Source organism: Chelonoidis abingdonii, chromosome 5 (assembly GCF_003597395.2).
Source record: "Chelonoidis abingdonii isolate Lonesome George chromosome 5, CheloAbing_2.0, whole genome shotgun sequence".
NCBI classification, from domain to species: domain Eukaryota; kingdom Metazoa; phylum Chordata; order Testudines; family Testudinidae; genus Chelonoidis; species Chelonoidis abingdonii.
This window is the reverse complement of record NC_133773.1, coordinates 19,453,902-19,467,351: the sequence shown is the minus strand read 5'-3', so window position 1 is coordinate 19,467,351 and position 13,450 is coordinate 19,453,902. Positions and strand designations below refer to the sequence as shown.

The window sequence follows — 13,450 nt, the reverse complement described above, 5'->3', positions numbered from 1 at the left end:
AATTTGCAAATTAATTCCAATTCAGCAGTCTCTTGTTGGAGTCTGTTTTTGAAGTTTTTTTGTTGTAATATTGCGACTTTTAGGTCTGTAATCGAGTGGCCGGGAGGTTGAAGTGTTCTCCAACTGGTTTTTGAATGTTATAATTCTTGACATCTGATTTGTGTCCATTTATTCTTTTACACAGAGACTGTCCGGTCTGGATACAGTGTCTCTTATTTGTATGTTGCTAGTTGAAATTTAGTGTAGGTTTTAGTGAATTGAACGAAGGTATTGATTAAATCAAAGTTAATAGCTGGAGGTGGTTTAGTGCCCCCTAAGATGTGCTAGTTGTAGTCCAAATATCAAAGAGTAAGAGATTACATAAATAGACCTTATGCGTAACTGCCACTAATTGCCATTATTACTGAAAGAACCAGCAGAGAGTTCAAGGAAATGGGTACAGGCTCTACAATCTTTTACCCTGCTCCTCTTCAACCTACCCCTAGGTCAGGGTAAAAGACATTGGAAGGGTAGTGTGAGGAAGCTTGCACAGTTGCTGTCCTTCTACCCATGTTTTAGTGGTTATGTAAGAGGACTTCAGTCTCCAAAACTGTCAACCTAGCATTTATACCAGCTAGGTTTTTATTTATTAAAGAAAGGTGGAAAAAATCCTTAGTAGTAACAGTAATATGGCTGTTGGTAGAGGGATTATTTTACTCATGCTTTTTGGTGTAGTACGATTCAGATAATAGACCAAATACATATCTGTCGATATAGCAAAGGTTCACGGAATATTATGAGTTTTATTTGTCCTTTTTATTATACTTGCTTTTATAAGACTAAGGTAATCAATACAGTTGAGTAGAAGGAGCATCATAAATAATTGCTTATATAAAAAAATATTTCACCAGTATAAATCATTTTGGTTCTTAGTCCTCTTTTACTTTTTGATTAAATCTCATATAGTAAAAGTGTTAGCAAGTGTTATGAATTTTTTGCTTTCCTTTCTGAAGCATCAGGTAATGTATTATGCTGGAGAAAAGGCAGGACACTATACTGTATAGACTAGTTATCTAATCCAGTATGGCAACATTTTTTTTGTTACGTTTCATAAACAGCTACGGGTATCTTTAAGTTTAGCAGTGTAGAAAGTATTAAAACACAATATTTTATAGTTGTGTATATATTCATCTTGCTAAACAGGATTTATGTGATATTTTTGCTAACTATTTTAAAGAGATTTCAGTTCAGGTATTTACCCCACAGATCCTTGTTTATCAAAATGAAGCTCCAAAAACTATCAGACATGTATAGCTATGACAACATTTTGCTGTTTTTCTCTTTTGAGTTTGGAAGCCTTTTTGTGTTCACAGTTGTAACGACAAATGTGCTGCATACGACACAAAGTTTATTACAGTGGATGGTGTGGGAAAGACTGGTTTTGACAATAGGTTAGCGCTGATAAGGATAAAACTTTTTAAGCAAGTTGAACATATTTCTAAGTCTGCTCACTTCTATTTAAAGTAGAAGGTATTTTCATTAGGTGCACCAGAGCAAATTTCCTTGGCAGAATTCTAATCAATGTGTTGTTTAATTTATTTGTCCCTTTTCAAAGAGAAGGGGAACAGTACTTAAATTAGATTCTCTTTTCTCATTTTTAAAATTGCATTACAGGATATCCTGTGCTAATTATTTCCTTTCTAGTATATGGGTATTGTTATTTATTATATTTTGCAGCATGCATTGGATCTTCAGCTTGCAGTGGCCAACATATTGCAATCCCTGGTGCATACAGAAAGAAACCAGCAAGTAATGTGTGAAGCTGGCCTCCATGCTCGTCTTTTACAGAGATGTAGTGCAGCTCTTGCTGATGAGGACCATTCATTGCATCCCCCACTCCAGAGGATGTTTGAAAGGCTGGCCTCTCAGGCACTGGAGCCAATGGTGTTGAGGTCAGAAAGATTTTTTTCAGGTCACTGATATTCACATTGTGTGGGTCTGATCTATCAAAAAGTTTAGTGTATAGATGATGTTGGCTGGTCAATTTCAGCAACTTCAATTTCTTAGTAAAGTATTAGAAAAAATTGCTGTTTGTTTGTGTTTGATAATAACCCTGTTGGATATAGCCTTATTTTGCAAAACAGTTTTTAATACAGGTTGCCTTGCTGTTGTTAATAAGAATGTTGCCTTGTGAATATAGTATTTTTTTAATGTTCAGATTTAAGCTGCCTTTCTGATATTTTTAAATTATACTGTCGAAATACATATCCTTACAGCTTCTAGTTTGGGTGGCAGGGAAGAGAAACTTAGTTAAAAATGTGAAAAGAACCAAAAAGAAGTAGCCACTGCTACAGAAGATTCTTCATAGACTTCCTAAACAGTATAAAGTAACGTAAACCTTCCCTTTTCTTTAGTTCTTTATTCTAATTTATGTATGAGGGAGAAAGAGGTCCCCGAAAGGAGAAATGTCTAGAACAAACCCCTCTAGTCTGTGGGGTTTTATTACTGGCTTACTACTATAGTTTAGTGACAATTTCTGGTCTTTGTGAAAATAGATTTGCTGTAGTGTAACGTACACGATTTCTGAGAGAAAAATAAAACACATTGAAAGGCTGATGACCTTGCTTTGGTCACTGATGTTTCTTGTTGGTAACAGAATGCCCTGTGATTACTACAGTTTAAAGTTAGTTTTTTTTCTTCCTCCATGTTTATGCAGTCCTTAAGGCTTATCTACACTTAACAGAGCTGTAGTACTTAGTGAAGACACTACCTATGTTGACAGGAGAGCTTCTCCTGTCGGTGTAGGTACTCCACCTCCCTGAGAAGTGGTAGTAGTGTTGATGGGAGAAGCTTTCCAATTGACATAGCACTGTCAGCACTAAGAGTTGAGTTGGTAAAACTGCGTCGTTCAGGGATGTGAATTTTCCACACCCTTAAGCAACATAGTTATACAGATATAAGTTTGTAGTGTAGACCAGGGCTAAGCCAGCAGTAGAAAAGAGTTTGATGTTGTTTGTTTCCTGTTTAATAATAAAAGCATCTTGGATAGATTGAATAGTGCCTGTAGTATTGAAAAAAGTAAATTGCACAATTAACTAGGTGGCTAGTAATGACTCATGGAACTCTTCCCTGCTGGACTGTCCATTCAGATCTAGCCCAGATTAACTGGTTTACAGTCTGATTGTTAATTGGTTGTCAGAAGAGGTATGTAGTAGTATCAGTTCGGTTTTTAGTGGTGTGTATCCACATCAGAAACTACTACTTCAGTTGCAGTCTGCAGACTGAACATTGTGGCACATTGGTGATAAAATGTGCAGCCCATTTTGTACCTTTCTGGAAGAACAAGTGACTTAAATCTTTCAGGGTATAATGAGCTATAATTTCACCAAACAAAGAAAAAAAAGAAATCTGAGAGAAAAGTCTACTTACTTTAAAGACTAGAATATATGTTTTTACTACTATATTTTAGAAGTGTGGTTATCCAAAAATATGTAATGATTTATTACAAAATATTGCCTCACAAATAACTAGAAATCATAACATTTTGTGGTAGAGTGAATTTACCACCTGTCTGTCTGTCTGTGTACACATACACATTGTGTATGCAGTAGTAGTAATTAAAAATAGAAATAGTTTTGAATCAAAATATTTTTACTTGCTGTCAGTATTTGTTTTTGGAATTCATATTTTATTTAAATAGTTTTAATATTTTCTGTTTTGTGTTTGGTTGCAGACTTTAAAAATGAAAACAAGTAAGCAACTTGCTTTGTATAATTTCTTTCTCTCTCTTACCCAGAGAATTTTTACGTTTGGCAAATCCTTTGAATTGTGGCGCTTGGGACAAAAAGCTGTTGAAACTGTACCGAGTGCACAAACCCAGCTCATTAAGCTATGAACCAGAGATGAGAAGTAAGCCTTCAACATCAGAAATATATTTAATTGGTGTTCTTCAGCAAATCTGATTTTATATCTAATCAAAATTTATAGATATAGATAGAGAGGCATTGACATATAATGAAATAAATAATCTGAATGATTTGATAGGGTTGTTTTTTTTTTAGTTACTAAGGGGAAAAATAGCTATCCAATTATAATTAAAAAGCATTATTTTCACAAAAGGTCTTAGCAACAGTATGGGATCTGTCACCAGTTAAACTAACTTACTAAATAAATAAATCCTGTGAGGAATATATAACTTTAAGGGACACAAGCTACTTAACTATCACTCATCTCTGATTTTTAATCTTACCTTTACAAATAGCATCTAAGATTACAGTCATTCAAAGATACTTTGTGTATTTGTGACAGCCCTTTGTGTATCATCACCTTTCACTATTTCTGCTGCAATAATGGCTTAGGCTCCAGTCATGCAATTGATCCCTGAAACAATTCCCATTGCTTAAGTGGGACTCAGTGTGATTTGTAAAGATATGCCCTAGCATAACTGCAGGATCAGGGCCATATTCAGCTTTCCTCTGTCTTTCAAATGGCAAAAGGTGAGAGGGAGAGCATGAGGGGGCATTTTTTCAAAAATAAAAATTATGATTTGAAAATCCATAGAAATTGGTAGGCTACGTGAGATTAATTGCAATTCAGTTTTTAAAAATGTATTAGTTTTTAAATTGGTGATATATCTTTTTAATAGTTAGGAAATTCAGAAAAATAATTGTTACTATTTATTGTCTTTGACATACTAATATAGGACTGAAAGGGACATCCTGACTCATTGAGTCCACTTCTCCCTCCCACTCCCCGTTTGCCCCCACCCCTCCCCATTTCAGGCCACTGCATCATATAATCAATTTATAAATGTATCAAGCTCCATTTTAAATGTAGTTAGGTTGTCTGCCCCGATTACTCCTCATGGGAAGCTGTTCCAAAACCGTACTCCTCTGATGGTTAGAGATATTCTTCTAATTTCCATCTTAAATTTATTCATGACCAATTTATAGCCATTTGTTCTTCTGCCAGTGTTGTTCTTTATCTGAAATAGCTCTTCTCCCTCCCTTACGTTTATATTTTTGTTGTATTTATAGAAAGCAATCATATCCACTCCAGCCTTCATTTTGATAGGTGAAACAAACCAAACTCTCTTATCCTCCTCTAAAAAGAGAGGTTCTCCATTCCACTGATCATTCTAGTAGTCTTTTTCTGCACTGGTTCCAATTTCAATTCATTTTTCTTGAACAAGGGTGACGAGAATTATACACAGTATTCCAGATGAGGATTTACCACTGCTTTTTAAAATGTCATTTATATTTCCCCCTCTCTGCTGAAAATTATTTATCATATGCATCTTAGATGATACATGAAAAATAGAGAATGTTATTCTGTATCAATTCATTCTCAACATAGTCTACATCATTGACATACTTTAAATTTGTCTTGGGTAGCATGTGCTAGGCATTGTTGGGTGACAGGCACATGCATAATCTAAAAATTTTTCAAAACTAACTCTAGTAGTAGTAAGAATTTCAGTTTATCTTGGTATAATTTGAAAAACTACTGGTCAGTAATATTGTATAATGTTCAGTGAAAAAATGTATTTGACTTATTTTAGCAGTATGTTACTTATATATTCAGAAAAGACTTCAAGAGTCTTTGAAAAATACTATCTTTTCATTCTCTCAATCTTAAAATAAAATTGTCTTCAGTACCCAAAATAAACCTGAGTGTATTAGAACAGAGCATCAGGTATTCTGTTTCAACAGAAAATCTGAGAGGAAGAAAAGGGATACTTGTGGCTGAGGCTCTGGACAGGGACTTAGGAGATCTGGGTTCAGTTTCCGTGTCTGTCAGAAACTTTCTGATGACCTTGGGCAAGATATTTAATCTCTTTGCTTCAGTTTAGCATCTTTAAAATGAGGGTAATGCTACTCACAGAGGAGTTGGTGACTAATAAGCACCCATACTGCAGTTAAAGGGGCATGAAAAGTATATAAACAAATGAAGGCCTGAAAAAATTCTTTCTTCTGCCAATATATTTATTTTTTCTTGGCTTCTGTTGTAGGTAGTATGGTCACATCAATGGAGGGTCTGGGTTCTGACAGCGTGTTCAGCTTGCATGAAGATAACCACTACCGCATAAGCAGGAGCCTGCTAAAGCCAGCAGAAGGAAGCACAGTACCCCTGACGAGGGTGAAGTGTTTGGTCTCCATGACAACCCCACATGATATCAGACTTCACGGCTCGGCAGTTACTCCAGCATTTATTGAATTTGACACATCTCTTGAAGGATTTGGGTAAGGTCTTGCCACGCTTTCAAATAGTATATTGCAAAGAATATCTTATTTCTTTTTTCTTTCAAAGAAGTGTGTGCAATTTTTAATTAGCAGTTTAAAAAACAAAAACAATCTATAGAAAGACGTACATACTCAATTCCTTCAGACAAAGGATGCTGAATTCAACTTATGAATTTCAAGTAATTTTTGTTACCTGTGGAAATGTGGATGCCACTGATAAGATGGCTTACTTCGATGACCATTTACATGTGCATGATGAGATCTTTTCAAATAAAGAAGAGAAACAACCATATACTAGCACAAAGAGGCCAGCTGCCAGGAGTCAAATGAAGTCTGTGTCCCTAAAATTATCCTAAACTACTCTGAAACCTGGAAGGATTTGATTGAGAGTTGTATACTAGAGAATTATAGGCAAAGTAGAAATAGAACTAAAATTCTTTTGAAGCAGCAACTTTTAAAAGGAAATTGAGCCAGTAAGTGCAAATCATTGTAGAACAATTTAATCGCAGTAATGAGAGGTGTGATCCGTGTACGGGACTTAACTCCCTCTGTACCCTTTGTTAAGTCACTTAACCTTCTTAATGCCATTTTCCCAGCAAGTAAGTGGGACCGTTTATGAGGATCAGCTAGCGTTTACATAAGCGCTTGGAAGATTAAGATGTGGTGCTATAATACTCGGAAATTTTCTAACAGAAACATTTCTCCTAGATTGCTTTTTAAAAGATAGAAGAAGCTTAAAACATTTTTCATATTTTGTCTTTTGAAGAGCCATATCCTTTCAAAACCACTATGAATGAATTCAAGTAATTTGTAAGGAAAATATCTCTTAGTTCTGCATTTGTAGTGGACTCCACTTGGCTGGCAGTGAGTTCCATGTCAGGTAACACAGGCTTAAAAATACTGCCAGGCAATCTCAAGTCAGACAACTCTGAATGAAACCCTGGATGATGGATAATTATTCAAAGAAAATCCATTGCCTCAAATTTCTCAGGTGGAATTCTGTTTGGGCAGAAGCTTACCAAGAAGGTTTCTAGTCACATGGACAAGCTGTTCTCAGAAAGGACTACAGGCTTTCAGACAAGAGGAGTAGCTCCTTTACCTTTTTGTCCCCTCACCCCACCCCCAGAAAAGAAAAAAGTTACCAAAGAAGGAGAACTTCCTTATTTCAGGGGTAATACTTGAATGCAGAAAGCCAGTGGGAAACTCAGATTGGGGAATGGATTCAGTCCCTCCTTCCAGCCCTAATAGTTTGTATCATTGACTACAACCAGCTCTCCATCCTGAAGTAGACCTACAGGACAGAATATCCCAATTATCAAATGCCTGGTTCCAGTTTATTTCAGACAGGTTGGATTGAGAGTATATCATGGATATTTTGGAGTTTGACTGCTCCACTTCCCTTTTTACATCCCCACTCCGACATCACAAGGCACATATAATTAAACTATCCTGGATGCAATCTTGCAGTTTCTAGAGCTGGTAGAACCTGTCCCTCAAGATGAAGGGTGCCCATTGCCCTACTCTATGTTGTTCATAATAAGAAAAAAGATCAACAAGAGTTCCACGATATGTTAGACCTAGAGAGGCTACAATAGTTGAAAGAGGACGACAAAATTCAGGATGGTGACTCTAGCTTTTTACTATCACTGTGATTTCTTCAGCAGTCCTTTCAGGTTTCAGTGGCTCTGTCAAGAGTTGATCTGAATATTCCGGTCACATCTTGTCATCAATCTCTTTGTTTCACCTATGATATCACAATCAATACAAAATATTATTGTTGGTCTGCTCTCTGTCCCAGAATGCTTATAAAGTTATTAGTGATGAGAGCCAGGTTAAGTAGTTGAGACCCATTTATATATGTTAGACAATACACTGATTAGACCATCTTCCACAGGGGCCTTGCCAGATCAAAGTGTTATTTTAGTATGGGGAGCCCACCTGGAGCACAATGCAAAGAGGATATTGAGATTAAGACTCCAGAGTACCAGTATTTTAGACATGAGTTGGTCAGGTTGCTTCTTCAGGATTTCCAGGATCACCTGAGAAGGAAGCACATCCTGATTCAATCAGTAAACACAACCATAACATATGTAAACCTCTGATGGGTCACCGGAAGTTCAAGTGTAAAGGTCAACATGATGCAGATTCTCTTGCAGGCAGGCAGGTCACCTAACTTGCACCAAGGCAATCCATATAAAAGTAAACCAGAACACAAAAGCAGACTTGCTATGTCATCAGTAGGTGGATAACTTGAAAATGTTTCTGAACCAAGAATTATTCAGTTGATATCCAGAGAGCTACCCTAGCTAGACCTATTTGCATCAAGTCAAAACCCAAACATGAAGCTACTTTTCCCCAGGTCAGGAAAGCAGAACTGTGATTATGGGAAACAGATGGCCTGAATCACAGATGTCGTAATCCAGTTTATCTACACTTTCACTCTCCACCATTAAGAAGAGTGATTCAAAAGGTTAGAAAGGGATGGGTGTGTGCTGATCATTCCTCTTAACCAAGGATTTGCCAAAGAGACCATGCTACTCAAACCAAGTGGAGCTGTTACAGAGGTCTTTGTTCACCTTCCCAGTAGGCAGGATCTCTTATCCCAGGCCTTGCTTCTGCCTCCAGACACAGATTGCCTGAACTGAAAAGCTTGGCTACTGGGTGTCAAGTTCTGAACAAAATTAGATAGCATCTTTCCTGGCCTCAACATATGCAACTGTTCTGGTACAGTTCTCTTACTAATATCAAAATGATCACCACAACAAAAGAACAAGTATTCCAGCTTTTCGGTATTCTTCACCAAACTCTTTAGGCCTGGCTTAAGACTACCACCCACCTTCCTCCATATTGCTGGCCTTTAAGATAGGCAGTGTCATACATGCAGGCTTGGCTTGTCTCTCTCCTAGGTGACCTCATTATATTGAAGGTTTCTTAGGGCAGCATGACCATCTCAACCAGAAAGGTAGTTCTATCTTCCTTTCAGTTTTACATGAGGACACAGTAGCTATTTGGACTCCAAAGTTATTTGTCACCAAAGTATAAACTCTTGCTTATTTCAGAGGTAATCAGTCTTCCCTCGGTTTGTCCAAGGCCTCAGCAACTGAAAGAAGAAACACAGCGCATCCTAGATGTGGGAAGAGCAGTGGAAATACATCTTGTCAAAACTTACCAATCCAGGAAAACACTTTATTCCTTTCCTACCATCCTAAATACTTGGGCCTGAAGGTATATAAATCCTCCACAGCTTGTTAGCCAGGTGCCTCTCTAAAGAATACTTATCTATAAATAAACTGATTACTTTAAAGGATCAGGGAGCACTCAACACATTCCATAGTAGCATCCTGAGAAATGATGTCAGCCACCACAGAGGAAATCTGTAAAACTGCTATCTGTTCATCCATTAATACTTCTTTTTAAAGGACTATAGACTTGACTTTCACTTCCCTGCAGAAATATACTTTGGCACAAAGGTGCTCCAGGTATCTGCCATATACAGTGTAAGTTTTTTGGGTGGATATAGTGGAATTTTAACAAAATAAGGGTGTTGAAGTTGTTTATATTAAATCTAATAATAATTTAGGATGAGACCCTGAATCCTTCTGATTCTTTAGCTGACACAGCTCCCAACACAAATTACACCAGTCCTAATGGCTGGGGTGAGTTATGATTGACTGCAATATCGGTGTAAAGTGGCCGTTGGACAGAGGCCCTAGAGCTTCATGGACAACTGTCAACGGCCTCTGGTAGCTACAGTAAGACAGACACTGACAAAGTGTCTTGAGGAGAGTTCAGTCCTGGAAAGAAAATTAAGGGGTAATACATTGTTTGGATTCTCTATGTAAGCAAGTGAATTCTAGTACAGTGTGGTCATGTTACAGCATCTTTTTCCAGGTTAGGTTTTTTTTACTTATAAAGTAGAGATTGGAAAATTGCCTTGATATTTGGCTATCACAAACACTAATATAAAGATATATTATTTGTTTTAACAGCTGTCTATTCTTGCCAAGTTTGGCTCCCCACAATGCACCTACAAATAATGCTGTCACAACAGGTCTTGTTGATGCTGCTGTAGTGAGTGGAATTGGAACTGGTAAGTACATACAGTTGTTTACAATATTATATATTAATGACTGTACTATTTGTGACTGCTATATTGCTCTGTTAACCACAAAGCGATAGCAGTATTATATATGCCCGTCTCAAATAGTCTAGAGCTCTTCTTTTATCTTATTTATATACCTTTCCATTGCTTTCCACTGCATCAGCAAAAAGAAATAGAAAATGTAGAAATGTTTTACAGTGAAAGATTTTTCAGCATAAGGTTGAACTGTGTAAAAGGAATGTGTGTGATGCAAATGTACTGTTTTGTGTGTGTGTGTGTGTATGTATGTATATATGAACACAACATAGTCAAATGTCTTCCTTCAGAAGACATGTTAAGAGAACATTAAGATTGCAGTGTTAAACAGCCAAAACTCAAGAAGTGCTGTAATTTAGGTGTCACACACAAATTGGTTTATACAATAATCATTGTTGCATCGTCACAATACCGTTATTTATAAAGGATCTCAGCCTCATTCAGTGAATAGAATAAATGGTACAACATGTATTATTTTGATCTTCCTTTTTTAAGGGATAGACCTCCGTCACATGTGAGCCCTGATCCAATTGTCATTGAAGTCAATGGAAAGACTCCTATTGACTTCAGTGGCATTTAGCGCAGGCCTTCATTGTACATCATACTGTTGATATACTTACGGCTCAATTCTGCTGTGCTGCATTGCTTACATTGAGTTAGTTCATTGACTTCATTTCACTAGATGTACTACAATGTATGCTATTGTAATTACAACCAGAATTAGCCCAGAATGGGAAACAGATTCATAGGACTCCTGTCTTTAGTCATTAAGTACCCCTAACATTCACTGATAGAATACTGTCCAACCTGAATGAATCAAGAATCCTGTGGAGATAACTGCATGTGCCAAAGTTAAGAATGTGCATCTATAATATAGAACTGTTTAGCAGACAGCACTTAAATTCTCCTGTTTTCCCTGATTACAGGACTTGCTTTTAGAGAACTGCCTCATTCAATGTGAATTTTAAGAGATCAAATGAAATGAGGTCAAGCTCCTACAGATGGGACCTTTGAGGCATGAGTCACCAAATTCCATACTCATTGAAGTACACTACAGCCTTTTCCTTTTAGAATGCTGTTTTTTATACAGAAGTCTCATAATTAACAGTTTCCCGCATGTGGATGAATTGTGGGTTGGGTTTTTTTGGGTAATAATTATAGCCCTGTCAAAACAAAACAAACTTCACTGTGACACTGAAAGTACCTAAGGACTATGACTCTGTCAAATTTCAATTATTTTTTTCCAAAGAACTGACACTGGAGGAGGGAGAGTGTTTTTTTTTTAAAAAAAAAAAAAGTGGAAAAGTGGGCTCTTTTCACTTTCCATGTGTGTATATATGTGTGTATACTTGTAAAATTTCAGCCCAGAAAGTGAAAGCTTATAAGCAACTACCAAAAGAAACTTCAGAATGGAAATGCTTGTGCAACCTTAGCTATTGCTGCTACAACTATAATAAAATTTTGTTTTTTTGTTTTAGGGGAAAGGTTTTTTCCTCCACCATCTGGTTTAAGCTATTCAGCTTGGTTTTGCATTGAGCATTTTAGTACACCTCCTAATAACCATCCAGTCAGACTATTTACTGTTGTGCGACGAGCAAACTCTTCAGAGCAGCACTATGTATGTCTTGCCATTATCCTCTCAGCAAAAGACCGATCACTAATTGTTTCAACTAAAGAAGAACTGCTTCAAAACTATGGTAAGATGTGCTGTATTCTCATATTTTTAATAGTATTATGGAGGTATAAGAATATCTTCAAAGTTAAGTTGATGTCTAGGTATTGCAGTTGATGGAATTTTCACTGAAATATTTCTTCCTCTAAATGACTTGTGCAACAAATTAAATGCAATGCACATTTCTATTTCTATCTGAATTTTAAGGGAATGTTTTGAGAAGTTGGTGTGTGCATGTAAATAAAACGACCACCAACCTCAGTGCTACAGATTTCTGGGAGGAGAACCTCACCATTTTTCATAGTCTTTCTGCTCCTAAATTAACTAACATGTTTGGTTCAGACTTCGTGCTGTGGGTCAGAAACACAAATTTTACTACCATTACTCTAAAAAAGCTAACAAGACATACAAAGGTTACATACGTTCTTCACCTTAGCACATTTTGGCTGTGCCAGTGCTTGCTGGCCATTTGGAAGAGATCAACCATTTACTTCCAGTCTTAATGTTACAATCATTCTGCAGAAGTGCCTGCAGAGCTCATCTGGTCTCATGCACTGTCTGTGACTGGGGGTGTAAGGATATGATAGGCGTCTGAATAATTAGAGTTAGCTGTCTGTATTGATACTCTTTAGAACTTTTTAGAAGTAGCATTATTAGATATGGAAGCTGCTATTATGTTTTCCTCTAATTTTACCAGTCTTGTAAAACATACTCTACTTAAACCAAGTGTAAGGGAATAACAAAGGTGTAAAGATTCTGCAAAGAAAGTTTTCAACCTAATTTCAAACTTAATTTACATGAAAACTAGAAATTACCTTGGGTAAGAAGATTAAATATGTGTTAATGTAGAATTCTTAGAACTTACATAAAGATTGAGTCAATAATGATTGTAAAGTCCTAGTCTTCTGGAAGAGACGATTAAAATTAAAAAGGACAACTTTCAAACATGTAGTAGAGGTTAATGCTTCAAAAGTAGTTTAAAAGGTATCCTTTTATCACTGAAGTCGGATGCTATGAAAGGGTTAATTATTTTCGGGTAGGTCTAACAATATTATTGTCTTTTTAAATGGGCTTGAAACAATATGAACAGGTTATCCAGACTCTGGATGAAAAGTAAATTCAGCTAGTTATTAAAACTTATAGCTCTCAGAGTAGCAGCCGTGTTAGTCTATATCAGCAAAAAGAACAGGAGTACTTCTGGCACCTTAGAGACTTAACAAATTTATTTGAGCGTAAGCTTTTGTGGGCTACAGCCCATTTCATCTGACGCATTGGAGCTACATGCATTAAGAACTTCCATGTACTGAATTACTTGTAGAAAGCTGAGCAGATCATACTTTCTAGTATTCCTCTTTTTTATTCTAATTTCATATTCATATTGTCACAAATGTCAGAAGTTCAGGAAATAAAAATGAGAGA

General features: G+C 36.6%; 1 protein-coding gene across 5 annotated transcripts in view; it reads left to right on the top strand.

Moving 5' to 3' along the window:
* Window positions 1-13,450, top strand: part of WDFY3 (WD repeat and FYVE domain containing 3) — a 320,770-nt gene that overhangs the window by 181,245 nt on the left and 126,075 nt on the right. For all 5 annotated transcript variants that reach the window (XM_032764847.2, XM_075066120.1, XM_032764845.2 and 2 more), the window contains 5 exons: window positions 1,717-1,931; window positions 3,776-3,888; window positions 5,990-6,221; window positions 10,211-10,311; window positions 11,838-12,056. In XM_032764847.2, the coding sequence (XP_032620738.1) occupies window positions 1,717-1,931; window positions 3,776-3,888; window positions 5,990-6,221; window positions 10,211-10,311; window positions 11,838-12,056 (880 nt within the window). The remainder of the gene's footprint in view (window positions 1-1,716; window positions 1,932-3,775; window positions 3,889-5,989; window positions 6,222-10,210; window positions 10,312-11,837; window positions 12,057-13,450) is intronic.